This window comes from Pimephales promelas, chromosome 3 (genome assembly GCF_988280905.1).
Source record: "Pimephales promelas chromosome 3, fPimPro1.hap1.1, whole genome shotgun sequence".
Lineage (NCBI taxonomy): Eukaryota > Metazoa > Chordata > Actinopteri > Cypriniformes > Leuciscidae > Pimephales > Pimephales promelas.
The window spans coordinates 14,889,727-14,911,300 of record NC_142771.1 but is presented as its reverse complement, the minus strand read 5'-3'; the positions used below and the strand labels follow the sequence as shown (position 1 = coordinate 14,911,300).

Here is a 21,574-nt window from a genome sequence, read left to right as displayed (position 1 = left end):
AATGTTTGAAATGCATAGGACAGATGTTTAATGACGCAGCAACATATAATTGAAAGGCAATTAATAATCTGTCATTACGTCACTGCATTATGATATTACGGCTCCAATACGGTGCAGCACAAAGCACTTATGTGCATCCCGAGCGGAGAATGATGTGCTTGAAGCCACATGAAGTTACAGCGCATTGAGTCCGTATTGAAAAGTTCAAAGCACAAAGGAAATACATATTTATGAACAGTGTATTATACATTATCTATCTATGCAATAGTTTATTGAGCCTTTTCTTTTAAAGGTTTTAAATTTCAGTTACTGTGTGCGTGAAGAACAATTATAGTGCTCTGACTCTAGTGTTGTGATCTAACCGACAGCGTCCGACACCCGGTAGAAAGTAACACGATTAAGTTACAGCAATAAAGTCCAGCAAGAAAAAGTTTCTTCATTCGAAAATATAGACCTTTAGACCTTTATCTTAAAGACCCAGTATAATAGGATTAACATTGAATCATCTTGAAGATCGTTTCATCATTGACTGTAACCGAATGCGACGTGCTGTTTGAATGCTGAATGGAGAATGACTGACAGGCGCAGAGAGGGAAAAGTTTACGTGTTCTTGAATTTAATGACTTAAATATTAATTTCTATATCACATAATAGCTTCAGAACACTTATAATACAGTACACAAAAACTTTATGGTACTTTAGAAAGTTTTTGTGCCTTTGTGCCTTACATAGAATAGTATATGCACAATATAGAATTTGAATCAGCCTCGTCAAAGATGGCAGTGTCAGAGCCGATACCGATCCTGAGTATCTAATCGGCGCACTTCTTTTCAACAGTCAAATTGAAATTGAAATTGCTTGAAACTCAACAGATACATCACATTTATTAGCCAGTAGACGTGCAAAGTTTCAGAAACGGGCATGGTGCAAGGACTAAATAGCGCCACCTTTTGACAAAAGTGGGGTTGTTAGTTTTATCTACAGTTACAAAAATCGGTATATACATTGTACTCCTCAAGCCGGACAACTTTCTATTACATAGTCATTAGCTCGGACCAAGAGGAAGTCAGATATTTTGGTTTGAATATGGTGCCTACGTCCCTGTATGGCAAGCCCTTTTAACATTTAAAAGCTAAGTTTGCCTATCCGGAATTAACATTGTAGATATCAACAACGTCTTTCTGTCTAGTCGTAATTACATTTTGGATAGTTTGTATTATCATTTAAGATATCTGTAACATAATTTTGACTAGTCGAAATGACAGAGTATGGCAAGCCGTTTTAACATTTAATCATGAAAGGGCCAAAGCCTTCGGCACCGCCACCCGGGTGCCTTTAGGTAACTAAAGGAACCGGGGTTGCGGTGCCACCGGCTTGGGCCCGCCATCGCTGCTCGCAGCTATATTTATTATTTTACTACCTTTTGGGCACTTTTGGGGCCCTTAACGTGCTCGAAAACTCTTGAAACTTTGCACACGGGTCAGAACCCGCGGCCATCAGAGCCGGGCTGAAGCTGGTACCTGGGCGTGGCAGGGGGGCTCGTCAGCGCCCCCTGGAACGGGGTCCGAACACTCGGTCCACAACTCAAACACGCTTGCATGTAATAATATGAAACTCGGTACACATGTTGATCTCATCGTTTCATCTATACCTCGCGCTCTTACTTTTTACCCCAGCCCAACAGGAAGTCGGCTATTGAGGTTTGTTTGTAAAACGCTCGCAATGGTATTTGAAATACTCCTCCTAGAGCTTTGATCCACATTCGACGAAACTCGGTCAGCGTGAAGTCAAGACATTGAGGATGAAAGTTTGCGAGGGGATTTTTGATATCTCGAACGGTTTGGCCGTGGCGAGGAAACGAAATCATGGCGAGAAACGTGAAACAGGAAGTTTGTTATAACTTCAGCATACATTAACTGATCTTGATGAAACTTCAGCAGTATGTTCGCTGTAAGAGGACGATCACATGGATGTGACTATTGTGAGTCAAAGTTATAGCGCCACCAACTGGCAGCAGGAAGTGTGTCACTTTCAAAATGCTTTGATATCACCCTTTTATTTTTACCCGATTTGCTTCAAACTTCATATGTATAATGTAAACATACGGCAGATGTAGACCTGTGAATGGATTCTTGATATCTTTGAAGATGTTGCCGTGGCGACGCATCAAACTTTACCCTTCTTTTAGGATGCTTTTAGGATGCTTTTGAGACCCTTAGCATGCTTCAAAATGCATGAAACTCGACAGACACATCACATTTATTAGCCAGTAGACACGTGCAATGTTTCAGAAACGGGCGTGGTGAGGGCTCAGTAGCGCCACCTTTTGACAAAAGTAGGGTTGTTAGTTTTATCTACAGTTACAAAAATCGGTATGTATATTGTACTCCTCGAGCCGGACAACTTTCTAATTGACACTCATTAGCTAGGACCCACAGAAAGTCAGATATGTTTGTTTGAATGTGGTCTTGCTTAATCTGAGCCTACATCTCTGTTTTTGCCTGTCTGTGTATGTGTGTGTGTTTGTAGGGGGAGGGGTCTTAACCATTTCACTCCTGTGTGTATGGCCTGCATAAAAAATAAATGCCTTAAGCCTGGTATTTTTTTAAATAAGTTTTTTATTTTTTATAAGTAAAGGCATATAACCAGTTTAATTGTAGTGCATTAATAGTTTTATATAATTAGTTTATTAATTAAATTAACTTGGTCCATAAACTTGATCTGAAAATTTGGTCCATAAATCAAACACACTTGCATGTAATAATATGACTTGAGTGTTAATCACATCATGTTTTCAGTTTGAATTTAAAATATATAAATTATGTAAAAAAAAATAAAGTTGATCCAGCTGGAGCGCAGGCTGAGAATAGCGCTGTCATGACTGGATCACGAGATCATCAGTCATGCCCTCTCATACCTTACGCGCACACCACGCCCACTTACATCAGATCACATCAACATGTCAGCCGGAGGGATAACGAGGGTCGTCGTCGCTTTTGGATTCAAGAATTTCTTACAACAAGATGGCAAAAGAACAGCGCTTTGCAAGACATGCAACGTTAAGATCGCGGACAGTCAGATGACAACCTCCAATTTCGTCCGTCATTTGAAGAGCCATTCTGCCCACTGTGCCCAGTAAGTGCTTGTCAATTTGTTAATGTTATCTGGTTAGCTCGTTCGTAGTTAGCTAGCTAATGTAAGTTAAAGGAGAACTCCGGCGCAAAATTACACATTGTTACCTAGTCAACCGTTATCTGAGATTTGTTTTCATGACTGCCGAATGTAAATAGTTTTATCTATAAAAACAGTTTAGCCTATAAGTGACGTCCGACATTCTGCATATTGTGTTATTTTGTTAAGCCCCACTAAAGGCATAAAAAACTGTAAAGCACAATCAAGTTTTCACACTATATTCCAAGACTTCTAAAGTCATTCAATAGCTTAATGTGTGGTAAAATTAATATTTTAGTCTCTAAGTTAAAGTTAACGGAAAGTCATCTCGCCTCAGTCATTCTCCATGCATCAGCATTAGCGCGTCGCGTTCGGTTGCGACAGTAACACGACGACACTCTCTTCAAGATCAATGTTCCCAATATTATACTTTATTTGTAGATAAGGCATAAAGGTCTATGATTTGCATAAAATGACTATCTTGCTGGAGTGGAGTTTATTGCCCTTTAGAATACACTAAGCATTAGTGCTGCACGATTAATTATATCGCAGTCGTAATAGCGATCTCAAACCTATGCAATTATATAACGCAAAATGCCGCGATTTTATATGAAATAAACAAAGTAGGGCTATTAGCGCAGCATCTCTTCTTTTTTGTCATCCTTTGACTAGTGTTACAAGATCCCCCTCTTATTGGTTCAAATGCCTTTTCGCATTTTGCACGACAAGAAGTGAAAAGCTGCCTGTGAGTGCCCTAGATTAGAATAGATGAGACTCGCATAATGCGCATGCACTGACCGTGTGCCAGCCCAGAATAAACAGTTCTCTTTCGAGCTTGAACGAACAATAGCACACACAATTATGCCAAAATGTGATTTTGTCTAGTATCTTCATAACATAAGAAAAGTCTATGGACGAAAAGAGTTGTGCTATGAGGCGCGTGTGAGATCCGCGTCTCGGCAACGGGTGCTCTTAAAGGGCCAGCAGCGAATAAAGCGTTCTTTCAGTAAAGTTAAAAGAACAAAGGGAAATTAGAAAATTACTCACTGATCTTGAGTAAAGAACTTTTGTAGCTTTAATAAGGATTATTATATATATAATTTATGATTCAGGCAGCGCAGACTGTTTGATAACTTTATTCAATTTCTGTACCTGTTAAGACAGGAAGGGCACAGGTAAATATGTTTTTTATTATGGGTTTATGTGGGGATTGTTTGAAGTTCACTTAATTTAAAAGCTGTTATATATTTTTTTTAAGCGTAATAATTTTTTAAAAAGTTGATGGCTTTCAATTGATGGAATCACTGTAATGTTGGTTTGGTTGATGGTTTATTGATCATTATAGGTGTTATCAATCATTTATTGTTGTTGTTGTTTTTAGTTTGAGTTGAGAAATAAACATTAATCTGTGTGTGCATTTTACTTTAGAACCAAGCAAGTTGGACTCATGAAACCATTTTATTATATCGGAGTCGCAAATCGCAATTGCAATATTGGCTCAATAATGGCAATATGACATTTTCCCAAATCGTGCAGCCCTACTAAGCATAGATTATAGATACCATCCCTTCGCTATGTTCTTTTCAATGTGAAGCGTTGCGTGCTGTGACTTGGTGTTGCTTCAAGTGCATCATTCTGCACACGGGATGCGCATGATTGCTTATAATACTTTGGGGAGACAAGGGGGCGTGGCCTAAGGGAATAGCACTCGTGATGTTAAGTGATGTTACCCCGCCATCGCTGATACAACCTTTAGCAGTCATGTTTTTGCTTCTTGAGAGAGAGAGAAAGTGTGTGTGTGTGTGTGTGTGTGTGAGCAATGGCGGTTCTAGGCGGGGGCCTGGGGGGGCCAGTGCCCCTGCGACAACAAGCTTGGACCCCCTTGTGGCCCCCTAAATGTGGAGTCAGTGTGAAATATTTTTTTATAGTGTGTCACGCATTGAGCATGACAGTCACTCGTTTCAGTCTTTTGTCTCACACTCCCGTCACACATTGTATTTCTCATGCGGAAAAACTATTAATAATATATTTAATATACGCAATTTCTCTGGCCGCGCCGCTCTCACGTGAGAATCAAGCGCGTCTCGCCTGGAGTTCAGCAGTCGACCCTGCTACGCATCAGCCAATCAAAAAAAGAGAAGTGCTACTACATTGGTTGTTAGTTTTATCTACAGTTACAAAAATCGGTATATACATTGTACTCCTCAAGCCGTACAACTTTCTAATACATAGTCATTAGCTCGGACCAAGAGGAAGTCAGATATTTTGGTCTGAATATGGTGAGCCTCTCTCTGAGCCTACGTCCCTGTATGGCAAGCCCTTTTAACATTTAAAAGCTAAGTTTGCCTGTCCGGAATTAACATTGTAGATATCAACAACGTCTTTCTGTCTATTCGTAATTACATTTTGGATAGTTTGTATTATCATTTAAGATATCTGTAACATAATTGTGACTAGTCGAAATGACAGAGTATGGCAAGCCGTTTTAACATTTAATCATAAAAGGGCCAAAGCCTTCGGCACCGCCACCCGGGTGCATTTAGGTAACTAAAGGAACCGGGGTTGCGGTGCCACCGGCTTGGGCCCGCCATCGCTGCTCGCAGCTATATTTTTATTTTGTAATTCTAATTTTACTCCATGATCATTGACATTTAATTCTTATTTTTGTAATAACCATTTTATCACTAATAATCATTTTAATCATTAATTGTATTTACTTTCTGCAATATATCATTTCTATTTTTATCATTTATTCATTTAATTATTCCTCATTTGGGTGAAAAATACGATCTATAAATATTTGACTTAATTTGTATAACAATTCAACCACAAATCATACATATTTCGTGTGCTGCCTGTCAACATGTCATCAGCAATATATATATATATATATATATATATATATATATATATGAAGAGCTCTTTTCCAAAACGCTATAAATCCATTTCAATAGTTTTCAGGAAAACTACATTTTTTACCTAGACCCACACATTTTGTGAATATTCAAATTATCCTGTTTAAATGTTTTATTGGTTCAGTCTGAACATTTTGAACAATAATTATTAAATCAAACAACAATATTGTTAATGATAATTTAAAAGTTAATTTTATTTTTTTCCAAAACGCTATAAATCGAAATAAACCTCAAACAAATAGTACCAATTTCAGCATATGCATGAAAAAAACAAATTATTAATACCAATTTCAACATATGCATGAAAAAAGCGAATTATTAAAAATGATCAATATATGATAACGATATTCAAAAAAGGGATGGGCACCCCTCCAGCACATGCACACACACACACAGGCTACATAACATGTGAGCAAAGCGGAGCAGCATGACGCTTAAATATAAGTTAAAAAAAAACAAAAAAACAAAATAAACATTTCACATTTGTTTTTAATAATATTACATTACTTATTTTTATTATTTCATCTATGTTGAGTAGGCTATGAAAAGGGAACCGCATGAGATGAGTAAGATAGGATCAAAATTCAAAAGCTGCCCAATATCGGAAAATATTTGGAGTGCGTCAGACATGATTTTGACCACTTATTAAGTTTTGTTTTGTAGAAAGCTTGTAAATTTCGTTTCATATAAATTGTATCTTTATTTTAATAAATGTTTCATCGACAAATTGACTGGATTAATACATTAGAAGTAAATATCAGACAATATAATCAGGACACAGAGGCGCGCAGGTGAACCGGAGCGCGTCTCATAATATGAACCGAAACACCGCGATGCTTGCCTCACACAGGCCTGAGAACTAAGCTACAGAAAGCTTTAAATATCTACTTTTAAACAAAACAATTAAAAACTAAAACAAATTGGCAACTCTCTGCGTATGTAGGCTAATTCGAAGTATGCGTTTCTCTATGCGCGTTCACTGCGAAGATGGCGAGTAAGCATCATCAACTTTATCTTTGTTGCTGACACTGAGACCCCGTTTACACCTGGTATTAAAATGCGATCTGTATCCAGATAAGTTATCCGGATAATAAGTACTGATTCCATTTACACCTGGCCACATAAATGTGTTTTTGCAAAACGGATATAAATCCGATCTTCACCTCCTGCGTTATATGCAGATTTAGCCTATTGGATTGCACGCCACCAAAAGCAACAGATCTGAGCGGCATTTTATTGATCATCAGCTAATTTCCAAATCAGAGACATCAATAAGAGAGAGTGGCAACAGGCCTGGTAAGATAATTTCGTTTCTTTACTTGAAGATGTGTTAACTGCGTCTGTGACTTACTTTTCGATGTTTGCACGTTGAATAGACGCTCAGCTGCTCATCTGCGGTGATGCGTGTCGCGTGTCGCATCTGACTAGGCTATAACATGACATATAGCCTATATAACACGCTCTCACTCGTTTATTTTTTAGCATTTTTGGGAGGAGTAAAATATACATATGTGGTTTCAACAACCAGATTGCGTTTACACCTAGTAAAGATCCGGACACAATGCGAGCCAGACTACCTCCAGATGTGGTCAGGCAGATTCGATCACGATCCGATCACAACGCGTTTACACCTTGCATTAACATGCGTTTTTTATTATCCGGATAACTTATCTGGATACAGATCGCATTTTAATACCAGGTGTAAACGGGGTCTGACAGAAAACACTAGTTTATTAATAAACAATTCAAATGTTTCATCCATCATTACTTTTGCCGGTTCTTTGTGGCAAGCTTTATGCATACGTTGAGATGCGGAATATGCAATTAAAAACGCTCATATGGTTTCTCTCCCATTTAATTAAATCAATATATGTGATTACTGATAATACAAATGGCTTAAATGATCTACTACTAGTCGACTAGAAAACTAGGACTCATTTTGAGGAATGAATGAACATAATAAACCTCTGTTCAGAGTGCCGCCGTGCTGGATTGTGTAGAGCGCTCAATGAATTTGAGGATTTATCGTGTTTAGGCTAAAAACAGGGCTGGCGCTTATCGTGGTTTGGAAAGAAACTGTATCTTGCAGTACATTTTAAACAAGGAAATATAGCGATTCGGCATGAAACGTTGATAGAGCAGTGAAAGGGTTCTGTCCGCAGCAGAATGACACGACAAACTCATTTTTTTTAAAAATGTCGTTTAACGCGTTTTGGAAAAGAGCTCTTCATATATATATATATATAAAGCCATACACTGATAAAAATGATTCTGTGGTGAAATAAATTCTACAGAAAAAACAAATGTAAATTCTACTTGAATCTTGAATAAGTTACTTCAGGCAAGAATAAAAGTAAATTCTGTATTAGTACTCAATTTAAGCTGTTAGAAATTAATCTGTATCGATGTTATAAAATTAAGCAAAACTTTCTGATACCGCTGTTCCCATCATGCACTGGGGAATAATTAATAAGGTTGCAATTTTGACTGTTTTACAAACAGTCGCTGTTTCATCATTGCTTTTGTTAGGTTTAGTTACTTGCTGTTTTGTGACATTTGGAGTTAATTTTCTACTCAAAATGATACATTCATACTGAAAAATGATCCATTGAAAGTTACCGTTATGTACCAAGTATTGAGGTCTCAGTGTTTAGATGGGTACCACATTATGTAGTCATGTTGACTCCAAGACAAAGTATTATTTAAATTCTAAGTAAAGCATACACTTTAAAAACATGGCTTAATACAGTGTTAAATTGTTTGAGAATTTGTACTTTACACAGTAATCTTTAACTATGAAGATATTACTCAACAAACTTTAACTTTAAACTTAAAGTACCTTTGACTTAACCTAGTTAAGTACATCTTCCATAATTCCATATATGAAATTTACTTTAAAAATATGCGTGCAAAAACTTGCGAAATACAAATTTAGTACATACCACTTATTATTTTTTCAGTGCACTAAACATGTATTACCCACTGGACTATTTTGACTCATCAGAAAGCCGAAGATATCGCATAAAACTGAACAAACCCATGCATCATCAAGGACACCATCACAACTCTCAGCCCAGAACCAGCTCAAGAGCTTCAGTCTGGGCTAATCCTCCAGATGCACTCATCTCAAACACTGCTTCAAAACTAGTTTAGCTGCAGGACACAGATTCTTATTTGGCCAACCAGTGGAGAAACAACACAATACCAAAACCATGTTCAGTGTAAAAGTAAACGAATCAAGCTCCGATACAGTGCTTCATTGTGAGATGTTTCGTTTTTTGGATTCAAGCTTAGAAGCCTCTGTGCCGAACATAAAGTTACTAAATGAAGCCACATTAAAGACCTACTTTTGGAGTGTGCTGGAAAATTACCTCCTCTCCCTAACGCCTACAGGAGATACACTTTACTTCAGTACATTGAATATGCGCTGTGGATGACTGGATCTCCCTTTACAGTTGAGGACGCCCACTCCACACACGCCATGCTCATCCCAGCCCAATGGTCTATTGTTACTCCAACCCAGACTCCCTTTACCGCCGCCTCTACTCAAGCAGGCCAGACCTTGGGCCCCACCTCTGCTGGCTCATCTATTCACGCTGCCCTGCAATTCAGATCCCCCTTGAGTCTTCCAATCTCCAGAACTGCCTTTGTAAGTGGATCTCCTTGGCTTTACCTTGGCCTGTCGACCTTTTGGCTCCACCTTGGCTCCCCGTCCCCTTTGCTCCACCTGGAACCATCGTACTTACAGCTACATCGAGCTACCTCGTCCCTCCGGCTCCGCCTTGGTCAGTCGTCACTCTGCCTCCACCACGGATTTCACCTGCGCTTCGTCTCTCCATCGCTTCGGCTCCGTCTCAGTCCTCCAAGACCCTGGCTCTCTCGGCAGCTCCGGCTTGGCCTCCAGGACCTACAGTGTCGTCTTGTGTCGTCCTCTCCTCTGCTACGCCTGGGTCTCCAGATCTCCAGGCTCCATCACTGGTGGTTGTACCGCTGACTCCACCCTGGCTGCTCCTAGCATCCTCTTGGTTATTCTCTGGGAATTTTATCCGGTTATCCTCTTCCATCCTGGGTTGTCCTGTCTGTCAGTTCTGTGTACACTTCCCAGTCCCTGTCCACCATCCTCTGTTGGGTGAAAATGTGCCTTCCCGGGGATATGCAATGTTAGGGATAATGTTTAGTTTGTCTGTGTTTCAGTGGTATTTTGAGTTGGTTTGTCTCTGTCATTATTCATTGTTATCCAGTGAGTTGATCTGCACTGTTTCTAAAATCGTTTCCTTTATCTTTGTTTATTCGTAAACATGGTTTTTGATTTCCTGTCAGTGTAAATAACAAATACTTTTAAGTGATTTTAATAATAACAATAATCCACAGACCCTCAACAATAAATATTAGAAGAATTTTGTCTTCTATAAAAGTTGATAAGCCTGTTTATTTATTTATTCGACTATTTGCATTTAGCATTATCTGTAGCATCATCTGTTTAGAACAGATCTGCAACCTGTATTTGTAAAAACTGAATCATTTCTTGTACCATATCTAAATCACATTAGTACTGAGGTGAACATTAGACTATAAACTACAATTGCTGTTTATAATCTTGCAATTGTACATATAAAAAATAGCCTCATATACTGTACATGCATGCTTTCACTCTACATTACCCCTGTTTGTATAAAGTTGTTGTATTCCACAACATATGCTGTTCTTCTAGCCTCTGAAGATCTCAGACATCATGTCCCAAGCAAAAACAAAACTAATACTAACTTAAAACTTATATATTTTTTTTAAGATTCATGTCATTCATTCGCAATTACTGTACCCAAGTACAACTGTGCAACAGAACTCTCATCAGTGTATTCGCTCTTAAAAGTTTCCACAAAAACTTCATGCAACTTAAATCCACATTTCTCTCAAAGTTAACTTTTATTTAGTTCAAGATGCCCTCAATTAGAAGGAGGTCACACTAAATCTAAAATTAACCCAGAGTCAGAGAGGGAACGCATTTCAAGGACACACTTTTCAAAATGAATGAAGAACGTATTGAAGAGTTTCAATTATAAAAGACATCTATTAACCTTTAAACCTATTTCAAACTGTTTTAATTCCTCTAATGGACAAAGCATGCCATGCACTTTACAAAGTGATGAACAATTCCTCAATCACATAAAATGATGGAAAATGCATTATTAAAGAAAGCAAGCTCACAGCTTTAATATATATTTTTTTTCTACTTGCTCTCTAGATCTATGAGTCCAATATTGCTTGAAATGGCATAATTGATTAAATATAAACAATTTCTCTAGAAAAGGAATCAAACCCCAACTTCTGAAACTAGTTTCTCTGAGCATGAGAAGGTTCTCCTTACCGAAAACGCCTGAGTCCCATCTCTCCTTTACATTACGTCTCAAAAAAACCAAAGAGATGTTCTTGATCTCAGTGCAGGATTCTTCATAGAGCTGAAATAATCATTCATTGAATAAAACAGGATAGATGGAAAAGCCAATATGTCCAGTAGCCAGATGAGATGCTGCTTATTAGCGCCAACTTGAGGAGCGATGACGTTGCATGTATGAAGAAGGAAACTTCAGTTCACGTCATCATCGAGTCAGCTTTGGCAAGATCGCCCACACTGCCAAGTTGGGTTGCCTTGGGGAGTTTAACGTTAGAAAGGAGTCTACATCCAGAACCGATGCCTTCAACTGCGGATGAGAGGCAAAGTTGCAGCTGCTTCAAAGGTGAAGAGAGAGAATAGAATAAAAGAGTGCAGCAAGAAAAGAGAGAAAGAGGAAAAAAGAGAGTGAGAGAGAGAGCGAGAGAGAGAGAAAATAGACACTGTCCCACTGGATATCTAAGGCAGGTCATCATGTAGGAGAGTTATTCAATCTCATCCACATATATGCATGATCCTTGAAGTATTCAGATTCACAAGGACAAAAGCAGAACACTCTTAAGTTTGCACAACCAACACCAACCAGATAAAAAGTTGAATGCAAAACACGAAGCCACAAAGAACTGATTCTTTTAACATTTAAGGTAAGGTCCCAGATTTTAGTTAGCCGGTTAGTTGTACCTTAGCTGTAGTTTAAGTAAAGAAAGTGTTTTTTGTTAAAACTTCTGGTGCGTCACCGACCTAAGAGAGATTTATTACAAGAAGTAGGCTGCTTAAAAATAGGGAGGATCCATGGGGAGAACTGGGCAAATTTTTGCAGAGACACAAACTGGTCAGCGCTCGAGTCCACTGAAGGACAGTGAAAATGCAGTGATATCAATGAGGAAAATGAGCTAAAATGCTTGTAAGATGTTTATGTGCCTTCAAACTATGTTTCTGAACTATCTTTTCATTCAACTGAAAGTCAGATGTGATCAATATTCAAAACGAACGCCATTAACAATAGTCTTCTGGTAGCAAAAGTAGTATAAAGACATGCAGCAATATCCCATAAAAGAGTAACTTGCCTCTGAACAATGAAAATGTCAGCAAATTGAAGCTTGTGCAAATACAAAAATGTTTCTTACTTGCTAAAAAAGGCTTTCATGGTTCCTGAAAATACAAGGACAGGCTTATCAAGAGTTTAATCAGAACAAGCTGGCGAAAAGTGTGAATCCAGGTATCTGGAGCATGCTGTCCTTCTTCGTAATTCACTCTTCATGAAGGTAAGAGTGCTCCAAAAGACTTCTAAGTTTAACTTTAAATCATAACATCTTTATGTGATGAATACTTGATGAAACAGTATTTTATCTGGTAAACCTCACAGGGATAATTCCTCACCGGTAGCCAGAGGCGTTTGCTGTTAAAACTGCTCCGTTAGTGAAACTAAAAACCTTTTAGCTGTGAGACGAGTCAAATTCTCCTGACAAAAACCCTCATCAGCGAGTTATTACTGCAAGAGACAGAACCGACAAACCTAAGAGAAACAGACATTTCTTAAACTCACAAAATATAATAATATCAAGTCTAATTATAATAAATAAATAAATACTTAAATTATAATACATTTCTCTATAATATCAAATAATTAATAATAGATTGAATTACTGTATATGAAAATTAGTGAGGCACCAACTATTGGCCAATTATTGGACTCGACCAATAAAAGCAATATCGTCATTATGGCCATAGGCTAATTGTTTAAAAACAGCTGATGATCAGCGCCGATTATATCCCGTCAATCAAAAGGGGTCGGAAAATCAAGACTGCAAAATGTCTCGTGTCGTGTTGGATTGAATTAAGTATTGATGCTTAACAAACACAGTTAAAGCGGGACCTATTCGACCCTATGAATCACCGTAGTTCAAGCCAAGGTTGCCAGGTCCGTGTTTTTTCCCTACATCATGCATTATTTGTAGCGCACTTCCTATTCAATAGTCGCAAAGAGCTTTGTGCTTTGTTACTTCTGAAAAGAAATAAAGTCTCAGCTTTCAAATTCTGTCGATTATATCATGAAATTCAAACAATAAATGGTTTTGACATTCTTAAATGTGACGTGACAGATCTTTGTAGCGCATTAGTTCGAGCGGCAGCGCGAGTCTATATCAATACACTTCAAAGCACGAAAAAACACGCATGAACATCAGAAGGTATGTTGAAACATACAGTATAACTTACCAATGTAGTTGCTCAATCACTATTTCAACTGCGGAAAAAGGTATTTATTGGTCTTATAGAAGAGTGTATTATGTTTTGATACTGTAAAGCACTTTGGTTCAACTCGTGTTGTTTTTAAAATTTACTCTATAAATAATAGAGAACAGCAGAAATACGTCAAAAAACAGCTTGTGTCACTTAACTTTGCATTTAGACAATGTTCAATGTTAGCTATAAAACAATGAAGAAAAGTTTATTTACTGATAAGTAAAAATGCATAATTGAGTAAATTTGTCATGAAGACAAGACAGTGTTTATGAAAACTGTCTACATTCAGTTTTTATTTGTGTGTAACTATAATATCTGAAAATAAATACCAGCTAAATATATGTAATAGTTTGGGCTCTGCTAGATCTGTTGTTGAGAGAGTTCCCTGTATAACACCATTAGTAGGGAGAGATTTTTTTCCTTAAGAAAAACAAAGTATCCGTATCGGCAGATATTCTGAATAATCGGCTATTGTTATTGGCAAACAATATTGGCGCATCTCTAATTAAAATCGAATAATATTTTAATAAAATTTGTGATCTAATCGTTTATGGTTATACAAATGTTAAGGAATAATGAAATACATAACCGATGATCAAAGGTTTTGTAAAATTGATTGGTAAAAAATATGAAGAGTTCAGATGCAAAAGCCTCTAAGTGCCATTTGAAATTTTCTTCTAGAATGATCATTTTTATCAAGCTTGTATATTTAAGTTCAGTGATTTCACTTAAATGGCAATGATAATTACCTATTAATTGTTATTTGAGTGAAATTACTGAACTTAAATATACAAGTTTGATAAAAATCATCATTAAAGAAGAAAATTTCAAATGGCATTTAGAGGCTTTTGCATCTGAACTCTTCATATGGAAACAATTTTTGCATTTTAAGCCATAAGCATGTTGAAACAAACTAAAGGATCAGATAAAGCTAAACTTAGATAGCTGATGTTATTGTCACCCCACAAAGAGTTTTTAAATAAGGATGGGAGAGAATAGCCAGCTCATTGGATTCAAGTTAGCAGTCCATAATGAAAAATATTTCACTCCACTTCGAACTCATGGATCAGATCAGGTTAGATGACTTAGAAATCACCAGAAAAGTAAAAGATACATAACAGAAGCATAAAACTAACAGGGAGACTCTAAGCTAAGCATCTCTTTTGTGATACAAAAAGAATGTGGAACAAAACAGAAGATGCAAATAAATCCAACACTGTCCATGGCTTCGATTGAAATACAACAAATAGCTTCCTTAACCTCAGATTCACAATATAAAACAAAAGCAGCCAGTTCATGGCTGTACTGTCTTAATGCAAGCTCACACTACACAACTTTTGCTGGATTCTGCTGCTAGACAGATTTTCAAGGTCAGCAACAAAACCCCTGGAAAGCGTCCAAATCGGTGCTCTCTGCAGTCGCCGATGTTTGGTAAGTATGAGCAGGTTAGCAACACAATCTGTTTTCAAACCTGTTTGAGACCTGATCTTGAAGTGTGTGCAATACACTTCAAGGTGGAATTAATCCAGCCAATAAAATACAATTTTGCATTGTCACCAATCCAAACACAAAGAGGAAACTTAAAATGTAATGTAAAAATAAGTTGGAATTGGTTAAAAAAAGAAAAAGGAGGCGGGTCATAGAACAGGATTCATGAAAGCTCATTGGTACCTGATGCTGTCAATCAGTTGCTGATGCTCCTCGGTGAGCAGGATTTCTGGAAGTGTGGACGCCAGCCCTTCAACATCCCTCTCGTTTGCATACTGCTTCAGCAAATCAAACAGCCTCTCTTTCACCTCAGGCTCCTCCCCTAAAACTTCCTCAACCTATAAAAATTCAGAACAGACCATTTTAAACACACTTTTACTCTGGGGTTTGAAACGCTGTTGAAAATATAACTAACTTTTGTTCCAGTTTAACCATTTTTACATGCCTTCAGGACTGACCTTTTTGTTGAACTCCAGAGCTTTGTGCTTGCGGTCATGCCTCACGATGTCTCCGCTCTGGTAGGTCTCCTTCATGCTGCTGCTGGTGCGTTTCTGCCAGCGGTTGATACGGAGCACGCCAAGACGCAGCGTACGTCCCTGAGAGGCCTTGATCATGGCCGCCGCTGTCTCGTGTTGTTTCACTGGGATCCCATTCACCTCCATCACATAATCTCCAGCTCGCAGTCCACTCCGGCCCGCTGGAGAGTTGGACATGCAGTTCTCCACCAGCAGGGGACTGTCGCCCACTATGGTGAAGCCAAAACGACCATCAGGCCCCGGGGCAATGTCCAGCTGTGGCGGTCAGATTTTGCAAAGGGAAAAGAAGAGAGATATGAATTCTCCTTTAGACAACAAGGGTACATCCAACCGTCCATCCATCCATCCATCCATCCATCCATCTGACCAACCGTCTATCTATCTATCTATCTATCTATCTATCTATCTATCTATCTATCTATCTATCTATCTATCTATCTATCTATCTATCTATCTATCTATCTATCTATCTATCTATCTATCTATCTATCTATCTATCTATCCATCTATCTGACCAACTGTCTGTCCATCCATCCATCCATCCATCCATCCATCCATCCATCTATCTATCTGACCAACCGTTCATCCATCCATCCATCCATCCATCTATCTATCTATCTATCTATCTATCTATCTATCTATCTATCTATCTATCTATCTATCTATCTATCTATCTATCTATCTATCTATCTATCTATCTATCTATCTATCTATCTATCTATCTATCTATCTATCTCTCTATCTGACCAACCATCCATCCATCCATCCATCCATCTATCTATCTGACCAACCGTCCATCCATCTATCTATCTATCTATCTATCTATCTATCTATCTATCTATCTATCTATCTATCTATCTATCTATCTATCTATCTATCTATCTATCTATCTATCTATCTATCTATCTATCTATCTATCTATCTATCTATCTATCTATCTACCAACCGTCCATCCATCCATCCATCTATCTGACCAACTGTCCATCCTTCCATCCATTCATCCATCCATCTATCTATCTGACCAACCGTCCGTCCATCCGTCTATCTATCTATCTATCTATCTATCTATCTATCTATCTATCTATCTATCTATCTATCTATCTATCTATCTATCTATCTATCTATCTATCTATCTATCTATCTATCTATCTATCTATCCATCCATCCATCCATCCATCCATCCATCCATCCATCCATCCATCCATCCATCCATCCATCCATCCATCCATCCATCCATCCATCCATCCATCCATCCATCCATCCATCCATCCATCCATCCATCCATCCATCCATCCATCCATCTATCTATCTATCTATCTATCTATCTATCTATCTATCTATCTACCAACCGTCCATCCATCCATCTATCTGACCATCCATCCATCCATCTATCTGACCATCCATCCATCCATCTATCTGACCAACCGTCCATCCTTCCATCCATTCATCCATCCATCTATCTATCTGACCAACCGTCCGTCCATCCGTCCATCCGTCTATCTATCTATCTATCTATCTATCTATCTATCTATCTATCTATCTATCTATCTATCTATCTATCTATCTATCTATCTATCTATCTATCTATCTATCTATCTATCTATCTATCTATCTATCCGTCCGTCCATCCATCCATCCATCCATCCATCCAATCTATCGATCTCCATCTTTCTATCTAGCCGTCTATCTGTCCAACCATCCATCCCTCCATCCCTTTACTTATAAACAGTAAAATATAACATACAAAACAAACTGACCTGTTCAATTCTAGACACGACGCCGATGCTGGGCGGCACAGTCTTAAGAGTCTGAGCCAGAGCGACGAGAGCTTTGGTGCTGAGAGAGGAGACGTTCTGCCCATCGATCTCCAGAACCTGGTCACCTGGCTGCAGCCCGGCCATGTAAGCGCTGCTGCCCTCCACCACAGAGAGGATGTAACTGGGTCCATCTCCACCCAGCTTAAAGCCAAAGTCCTCTGGCCAACCCTGGTTATTCGCTGGAAGTCCCAGTTCTGGAAAAAGTCAATAAATTATGTATATGAATAGAAATAGAATAATGAGCCCCTGAAAAGCAGTGGAGGGGGGGACAATATCAAATGTGGTGTCCACCAGCTGCTTTAAGTCCTACAGTGCATCTCATCCTCATGGACCAAAGAAGATCTGCCAGTTCTTGTAGTGAGATGTTACTACACTTTTCCACCAAGACATCTGCAAGATCTCATATTCATGGATACATGTGGATCAGCTGTCCTTTCTGTCTCCCTGTAGCACCGTCTCACTGTCTTACATTATTAAGCTCCATAGTAGAAAAGATATTGTATCTCAACAGGACCTTCCTGGTTAAATAAATAAAAATGAACATTGCGGTTTATCTTCAGCTTGACTATGGCATCCGAGACTCTGGGCATCTTTCTTCTGGTGTTTTTCAGAGTCAGTAGAAAGATCTCTTTAGTGTCCTACATTGTAACCGAGTTAAACTGTCTTCCGCCAGTTGACTGTTAGTGTCTAATGGACTGTTCTACTGGGTAATGAGCAATAATTGTTTTTGCTTCATTGTACAAGCATGTAAAAAAAACATAATTTAAAAGCTCAATGTTACCTTTAAAATGCAGTATCTTATAAAAAAGGAAGACACACACAAATGCTATAAAGTAACAATATATCTTGAGAAAAATTTAGAATTAGACCTAATAACAGATGGAAAAAAAGGTCAAGCAATTACGCACCAATATTCAGGGGGAATTCTCTCAGCACGTTAGGGGCTGGGTCTGTGGAAGTGAAGAAACACAGTTGAATATATATATATATATATATATATATATATATATATATATATATATATGCATTATGTCTTACCATATTATATAAGGTAAAATGGCTTAAGTACACTCTGGAGAAAAAATGGACTATATATTTATTTATATATATACATAATATAGTATCTAAACTATTTAATAAAACATATGATCTTTAATATAATATCTAAAATACAAGAATATTTTCCTCAGGTAATGACTCAAAGGCATATGACTTAGACACTGCAGTCACCGCCTTACAGAGCTCCATGTTTTACTTTAGGAACTTACAGAAATCTTTGGAGGCACTGCGGGATCCCGATCGGCTTTGGCGAAGAGAGAAACGGCCCTTCTGGCTCTTCAAAAATCTTCTCATCATGGTTTCTGGGTCTTCTGAATGGTATTGAAGTCAAGCTCTACGACGAGGTCACCTCAGGTCAGGTCATCGCCCTCCTCAACAAGTCACTGCTCCATTTTTACCAAAAAAGCCTTCAGTGAAGGAACTGATCCAGCCGGTTTAGCCTCCATCGAGGATCCTTCGATGAATATATCAGTCCAGATCAAGAGAGCGCTGTCAAGCTCTCTGCAGCCGTGGCTCTACATCTCCACTAAGTTGGTCCAGTCCTAACCCTCATGCAGAGCACCGATCAGAAATCTGGGACAAGCTAGCTGGGTCTTTTAATGATTCTTTTGCAAGAAAAAGGTACAGTGAAGCCCCATTTTTCTATAAATACCTCCCTCTCCCTCCCTCTCTGTGTGCGAGATGCTGGTGGTTTGGGCCCTCTCTCAGGGCTGAGGACTGACCCAGAAACCGCCTGTCAGAGCAGCAAAGGATGGCGCTCCGATTAGAGATCCTCAGAGATGCTTTGGTACAGTTAGATATAGTCTGGTACATTTAACTCCTATTCCCCATATAAGAATCTGATCCATTCCTCCAACTGTTCCTTAAGCAGTACAGAAAAACAGTCTCAGAACAGCAGGTTTGGTTAACCTCCAACATGGCAATGAGAGGCATGATTTAATATGATATTAATAGCATTTACAGCATGACGTAATGAGGAGATCTGTGGTAACCAGAAGGTTGCTGCTTTGACCTCTGCTAAGAAAAAGCAACAGCACATCACAATTGTGCCCTTAACCTCAGGTTGCAGGGAGGTAATTAATGTGCATTGAAGTACTTTGTGTATTTTCATGTAAATAAGTATACTCTAATTAACTTTGAATAAAAGGGTGACCCTCCCAAAACATTTAAACAAAACAAAAATTTTAACTAAAATAACCTAAAATAAAAAAAACAAAATCAAAAGAACAATATATTATATAAAACTAAATAAAATAAATGTATATACAATTTAAACAAAACATAAATACAAGTAAAAAGCAAACAAACAAAACAAAAGCAAAGTAGATTCAAAACAAATTAATTATATACATTTTAAACAAATAATATATAAAACTAAATAAAACAAAATGAAAAGTACAATTTAAACAAAAAACAAACAAAAATAAAATAAAAAACCCAAGTAAAATACCAAAATATATACATTTTAAATAAAACAAAAATAGTTTAGAAAACAATACAAAAAGAAACAAATCTATTAAATGTAAACAAAACAAAATTTAATCAAACTAAACTAAAATTTGCAAGTCAAGTAAAATCAAACCAAATAAATACATAGCCTTAGCCTACAGTTTAAACGAAAAAAAAGAATTGAAAAAAAATAAACAAAAATAAACAAAACAAAAGTAAAATACAAACAACAAAATTCTAAAATAATATATAAAACTAAAAGAAAAATAAATATATCAAAATAAACAAAAACAAGTGAGTTAAATCAAAACAACAAACATGAAAAAAAAATCTAAATGTAAACAAAAAAAGTAAATTAAATAAAACATGAAAATATTGTACTACAATAATGATATGTATATATATATATATATATATATATATATATATATATATATATCATAGAGATCATTTAACACAAGGAAAACTTGCTGGCTAGTGGTTATAATGGAGAGATAACAGTAATATAATGTGTGTTAAACGGCATTAGATGTTAAAAGATGACCCTTGATAACCCTATTTAATATCATGAACCATGTCAAACCAGATGGCTTTTCAACGGATCAGTAGCAAGTCGGGTCAGGGATTCAATTATAGCTTGAAATAAAAGACAGATGTCATTATATATGGCCATATGTGAAGGCCTGGAGGGGCAAAGCACTGCGCATGTGCAATGATGAGCATATGAGGAGGAGGACAAGTCGAGTCAAGGTGACCAAAGCTTCATCATGCCCCTGATCTGCCAGAATGAAGCGTCTAAAGCTACATCTATCGCTTAATGAAAGAACAGAGTGGAGGTGAAAAATACACCAACCTCATACTGCCTTGCCAAATCTCAAGACGATAGCAGTCATGCGGGCTTGTAGACTGAAACACGCAGTGTATATCTATCAATCAATCAGTCAGTCACAAGTTCAATGTTTTGAGCTTTCTATTCATATAAGGAACCACAAAAATATGATGAAGCACAACTGGATCAAATAAATGCAGCCTTGCCTTAGTGAGGTGAGCATAAGAGACCTCTTTCAAAAACATACAAATCTTACCAACCCAAACTTTTGAATGGTGGTGTAAGTTTGTAAAGATTTAGGTTTTTAGGACTGGACAGATGTATGTTCATAGCCAAATTGCATCATTTCTCTTCCACTGGTCAAATGCAATCCCAAACTCATGTCATTGCCAATGTTGCTGTGTCCAGCTGGTCAGAAAAATAAAGCGATGTTTCGTTAGCATCGCAGAGCCAGTCTTTACTCACACTTCTCTCTCTGCATCTGACCTGGAAAAGAGGAAAGTATTTTAACATTGAAAAATGACAGACTTTGCGATTGGGCATTCCTTATTCTTGAGCCCTGCCCTCTGCTGAATTAAAAGAGGAAACTGTCCTCCACCTTGGCTATAAGCAAGGACTAAAATAAAGCAATGTAATAGGTAAGCAATAAGGTACTCGACTCGAGGCTGTGCTTATCG

The 21,574-nt window shown here is 37.7% G+C and overlaps 1 protein-coding gene across 3 annotated transcripts in view; it reads right to left on the bottom strand.

Moving 5' to 3' along the window:
• The window catches only part of grid2ipa (glutamate receptor, ionotropic, delta 2 (Grid2) interacting protein, a), a 46,713-nt gene extending 27,471 nt beyond the window's left edge, over positions 1–19,242 (bottom strand). For 2 of the 3 annotated variants that reach the window (XM_089128306.1, XM_089128307.1), the window contains exons 1-5: positions 18,829–19,242; positions 18,469–18,510; positions 17,501–17,754; positions 15,666–15,998; positions 15,391–15,545 (exon numbers count right to left, since the gene is read on the bottom strand). In XM_089128306.1, the coding sequence (XP_088984432.1) occupies positions 15,391–15,545; positions 15,666–15,998; positions 17,501–17,754; positions 18,469–18,510; positions 18,829–18,916 (872 nt within the window). In that variant the 5' untranslated portion in view covers positions 18,917–19,242. Of the gene's footprint in view, positions 1–11,451; positions 11,827–15,390; positions 15,546–15,665; positions 15,999–17,500; positions 17,755–18,468; positions 18,511–18,828 lie in introns of those variants that run through there. The other variant, XM_089128308.1, reaches the window with a different exon arrangement.
• Positions 19,243–21,574: the final 2,332 nt, after the last annotated feature.